General features: G+C 42.5%; 2 protein-coding genes across 3 annotated transcripts; both read right to left on the bottom strand.

The window, feature by feature from the left end:
- Positions 1-251: 251 nt before the first annotated feature.
- LOC106439574 (probable metal-nicotianamine transporter YSL5) lies at positions 252-3,318 on the bottom strand. 2 transcript variants are annotated; one of them, XM_013881056.3, is made up of 6 exons: positions 2,633-3,318; positions 2,333-2,490; positions 2,163-2,260; positions 1,943-2,077; positions 1,689-1,878; positions 252-1,537 (listed from the first exon to the last, which is right to left on the bottom strand). In XM_013881056.3, exons 1-6 carry the CDS (start codon positions 3,075-3,077, stop codon positions 422-424), a joined length of 2,142 nt encoding a protein of 713 aa, XP_013736510.2. In that variant the 5' UTR covers positions 3,078-3,318; the 3' UTR covers positions 252-421. The 2 variants fall into 2 exon arrangements, with proteins under 2 accessions (XP_013736510.2, XP_013736511.2); XM_013881057.3 differs by lacking the exons at positions 2,333-2,490; positions 2,633-3,318 and having other exon boundaries at positions 1,689-1,858.
- Positions 3,319-3,548: 230 nt separating this feature from the next.
- Positions 3,549-5,196, bottom strand: LOC106444123 (leucine-rich repeat receptor-like serine/threonine-protein kinase BAM1). The gene has a single exon (XM_013885645.3). The coding sequence runs from the start codon at positions 4,936-4,938 to the stop codon at positions 3,748-3,750; it is 1,191 nt and encodes a 396-aa protein (XP_013741099.1). The 5' UTR covers positions 4,939-5,196; the 3' UTR covers positions 3,549-3,747.

Raw genomic sequence — 5,196 nt, 5'->3', positions numbered from 1 at the left:
GTATTCTCATGCTTACTTTGATCTACAATCTGCACATTCTATGATCAAACAAAAGGCCTCCACAAAGAAGAAACAAAGGAACCAGCAGAAAAATCAAACAAGTTTGTAAGAGAGAGATTAGACGGTTCCTCGTACCCTTTTGTAAGAGTACCTCAGGTTACTTACCTCTTCTCTCTTTTGAGCTTAACGGGTCACTACAAAACTCAACTTTTACCTTCTTAATCCTCGCAAGTTTATGTCTTTCTCAAGAGTTTAGAAACAGAACCATCTATGATCTACTTTATAAAACATTAAACAGTCCAGTTACGAATTTAAACAAGCTCCTCTGTATCTAATTCTCTATACATACAACCTCTCACCTTCAAAAATCACTCATAAAAAAAAGCAAGTATCATTAACACTTTGGCCATATGTCTCAAGACTAAGATCTGTGCAAAAACTTATCAACCTTCGAGTTCGTCGCAGCATCCAGAAACTTCATACAAACAGGAGGACTAACTCCAGCTATAGCCAACACCGAGCTCGGCAACGACCAAATCCCATCTCCACATATCAAACCAGACGCCACCGCAGTCCCAAACGCACCCGCCTTAGCCGCATCCACCCTCTCCCACACGAAAAGCACCAAACTCCCCACGCACATGTCAATCGCAAAGTACGGCCCCAAGAAAAACGGTATAGCCATCGCCATGGGAAGAGGCACAAACCTCCCCCACCTGCTCGGCAAACTATCTTTCACTATGTTCACAAGAATCGCCACACCGAAGAACGCATAACATAAGACTAGACATTCTCTTGGTAATGAAGCAACACCTTCTACTCCTAGCTTAGCCATGCTTCTGTACACTGTGGCGAACGGCGCAGGGTACTCGCTGTTAGGGAGGCCTAAGTCATCAAACGCGTTGTAGAACAGCCAGAACACGCAGGGAGACACGACACATCCCATTGCTGTTCCTATCACTTGGCTTATGAACATTGATCTTGGTGATGATAACGTGAGGTAGCCTGTTTTGAAGTCTTGAGTGAGGTCAGAAGCTGTGGAGACTATGTTCATCATGACGCCACACGCCGCTAGACCTGCTAGCATCCCGCCGTGCTCTGACCCCGCCCAGGCTCCTATCGTGAATATGGCTAGCTTTCCGTACGTCGAAGCTAAGGACCAGTCCGTGAGTCCAGCTCCGTAGGCGTTGCAGAAGGCTAAGACGGGCGCGCAGATGTAGATGACTAGGATGTAGTACCATCTCAGCTGGTGGAACATGTGTGGGAGTATGGCTGTGGATGTTGCAGCTATGATGATGTATCCTCCCATAGCAAACCAAGTGGGGATTTGGTCTTTGAGGAAGAAGCGTGTGCGACGCTGGTCATCGTATGATTGCTTTGGGCTATATGGAGAAGCGGTTGGATCTTCTTCGACGGTGAATGATGCTCTTGAAGAAGTGCCTCGAAGCTGTACAAATAGTCCTGAGAGCGTCCGGCTCAGGACTTTGCAGAAGTTGTATAAACCATCTCCTAGGATTATAGCAACAGCTATGAACACCTAAAAAGTAACAACATTTGGAAGGGATCATAAGTAAAGTAATATATAAGATAGATGGTACAATTCATTTATCAATAATGGATTTTAGGTTGGAAGTCAATCTAGTTTAACATGGTATCAGAGTTCGATCCAAACGTTAGTTTTAGTTTACCTTGTAGGCCTGGAGACCATGCATGCTGCTGGATTCAACATCTGCAGGAAACCAATCTCCTTTTTTTGTTTCAATGAGAGGCCACATTATACCCCAAGAGAGGATTCCACCCAGAAGAACAGAGATGTTTATTATGTATGGGCATATCATCCCAACACCCACATATGTTGCTGAAAAATCAAAGTAGAACCTGTTTGTACATCAGGCCAATGCTCTTTCTTTTTTGAGTAAGTGAACTGTTTTGTTGAGCTTACTTGTATTGGTAAGCTTTGAGTCCGAATGTTGGGAAGTTGGAGAAGCCACAATTGTCTCCTCCGGTAAAGAACCATTGGAAGAAACTCCACAAGAAGCTTAAGGAGAAGAACTTCCCCAGCATCCTCACTTGTTTCCTGATTCAGTAAAGATGGAGTCAAAAGGAAGTAGAGAAGTTAAAACTAAGAAGAGCATAAAGTGAAGAAGTGAAAGGGACAGTACTTGGCTAGCTTAGCCCCTTGAGGGGTATGAAAGCTGTTGATAAGATGAGCAGTTGCAGTACCACTTGGGTATGTTAGTTTGAAGTCTATTACCATTATCTGCAAACACACATAGAAATTAGCAAATGCAAGATCTCTTTAACAAGAAGGAAACAAAAGCTGCAACCAAACCTTTCGCAAGGGAACAACAGAGAAGAGACCAAGAAAGCTGACTACAAAGAGGAAACCAATGATCCAACCCAAAGAAGGATCCTTGAAGCCACGGGAAGCATCTCCTGATTGTTTCGCAATGCGTTCACTCATGCCAAAGAGGTATGTCCCAAACCCTCCTGTAGATGCATTTATTAATAATCAAAAAGCCATAACATAATCATGATGTCACAAAACAGACACATGCCAAGTCATGATTCTCTAAACTATGGCTCAATAACTAATTATCTGATTCAGTATATGAGGATGAGTTTTATTTACCGCTGAAGGCAATGCCGGAGGAAGCAACAACGCAGGTCTGAATAACAGTATTCTCCTGGCGAGTAAACGGCTGTTTCAAGTATCCAGACTTATAAAGCACCTTTGTCCATGTCTTGACAAAGAAGAATCCCAGAAGACCAGCAGAGACGTTGAGAGACGGTATGATTCCCGTCGTGAGGTTAAGCTTCATAACGATGAAGCTAAATAAGATGCTTAGCATAAAGCTCACCACAAAAGCCCTTAAGGTCAGCTGCTTCTTCCACGAAGGCACTTCTCTGCTTTCAAAGATCTTCTCCACAGATTCATCTTCCTCTTCCTCTTCCTCTTCCTCTTCTTCAACATGTTTATTCGTCGCTTTCTCTGGTTCTGGACTAAACCCAGTTTCCTGCAACTCGTGTTCCACAATCTGATGATCTTTGTCTGGACTTCTAACTCCCTTTCTCATCCTATCTCTCTCTGTCACGGTTTCTCTGTTTCTTAGATCTGAGGTTGGTGGGAAGGGTTGATGGAAAGTTATTATTGGAACGAAAACCAAAAAATCTCAGAGGAGTCAGTCAACTTTGGACTCGTGTTTTAACATTCTGTCTTTCTGTTACTTTATTACCTATTTAGGTTCTTTTGTTGGTATGTCTGTAAACAGCTAATTATTTAATGTTTAAGTTGTTAATTGTCGACAAATTAACATCATTAAGTCCCTTCTAAGTTCTAACAAGTTCTCAAGTCATCTATATCCAGGATCTAATTAATTTTTTTTATATAAACGGCATCTTGAGTGCTCTCCCACAAAGTGAATAAAAGTTTATACATTAAAAGATATACTAATTGAAGATAAGGAAAAGGATATGAGCAACCAATGGTGTCTTTATCAACTCAAAAGTGGCATATATAACAAAATGAAAATAATATAGAAAAAATATCCAATCTATAAATTTTATATTCCATAAAAACTATAGTCTATTTTTTACATGTGAGGACCACTCTTTCACAGATCTTTTAAAAACTTGTGATTTTTTCAAGAAAACACTACCAGACATAACGGTTGAATTTCTTGTAAAAAAATATTATCTTCTGTAGATAAAATAAAATTTGTCATTTTTTTAGAAAAAAACAAAACTTCAACCAGTGGAGCTGTGATTGTAAAAGCGAGAACATTGTATAGCAGGCCTTGAGAGCAGAGGTGCAACTTCTACCGGACACGTGGACAAACCGACGACTGGAACCGTCTCCATGCAGTTATATGACAAACAGAGCGAAACAGAGTCCTGTAGTTGAGAACCAGAGTTCCAAGGGAATCTCGTCAAGTAGTTATGTTGCAAGAAGAGCGTTTTCGTCGTACCGTTGGTTAAGCTTCTGACGTATTCCTCAGGAATATCTCCTGTGAAACGGTTATTGTTCAAGAACAGAGACTCTGCTCCGGCGAGCGAAGGAGGTAACTCTCCAGAGATAGAGTTATGGCTCATATCAACGGTGGAGCCTTGAGGTAATGAAATGGCGGTGGCGTTGGAGATTGAAGTGAAGTTGTTTCGTTGTAAGAACATTGATGAGGTTGTTGGACCAAAGAGTGAGTTAGGGATGGCCCCGGTGAATTGGTTCATGCTGAGATCGATGTATGTTAGCTCTGTTAATGGCGCCAAGGCGTTGATTGTGCCTTGCATTGAGTTTGAGGAGAGGGATAAGTACCGGAGAGTGGTGGGGAAAGCTGGTGGGAGTTGGCCGGAGATTTGGTTCATTTTTAGGTCTAAATGGAGCAAAGGGCTAGAGACAGGTTTAAGGTTGTTGGAGAACTGGTTCGAGGCTAAGACAAGGACTTTGAGTCGTGGAAGTGTAGTGAGAAAATGAGGGAGAGAGCCTGAGAGTTGGTTATAGCTAAGGTCAAGAGTGTGGAGGTATGAGAGAGATGAGAAAGAGTTGGGTATAGGACCGGTTAAGCGGTTTCTGGTTATGGAAATGACTCGAAGGAGAGGGAGGGAACCGAACCGAGGAGGGAGAGGACCGGTGACTGAACCGGGGTAGAGAACGAGTTGGGTTAAATGGGTTAGGTTGGAGATAGAAGGAGAGAGTGAACCGGAGAGGTTAGGGCCGAGAGATAAGGTGGTGACACGGCCGAGAGAAGTGCAAGTGAGACCTGAGAAGGTGGAACAAGGGTCAGGGGTTGTGAAGTCCCAAGTTGAGAAGAAGGATGAGCCTGGCATATCGGTTAAAGAGTCTCTGATGGATTCGAGCGCGGCTCGGTCTGGTGGAGATAGTGAAGAGAAAGTGGAGTGGACGAGAGTGAGCATAAGGATGAAGAAAATGTTGTAGCTCATGTTTTGATGTTTTTTCAGTATCTTCTCTCTTTGTCAGTTTTAGTTTGGTGAGGGTTTTTTGTAAAGAGAGAGAGACAGTAATAATGAAACACATTGAGTGTGTGTGATAGTGAGTGAATGTTAACGTTATGGATTCTTGTACAAAAATGTGTTAGTTAATTTATTACTCTTGTCGGTGAAATTGGCCGTTGTGGTCCCTTTATTCATTCAAATCTCCTCAGGTGGTAAATTTGAAGATGGACGGACGAGATTTTGGTC

The sequence above is a fragment of the Brassica napus genome, chromosome A3 (assembly GCF_020379485.1).
Source record: "Brassica napus cultivar Da-Ae chromosome A3, Da-Ae, whole genome shotgun sequence".
Lineage (NCBI taxonomy): Eukaryota > Viridiplantae > Streptophyta > Magnoliopsida > Brassicales > Brassicaceae > Brassica > Brassica napus.
This window is presented reverse-complemented; position numbering and strand designations above follow the sequence as displayed.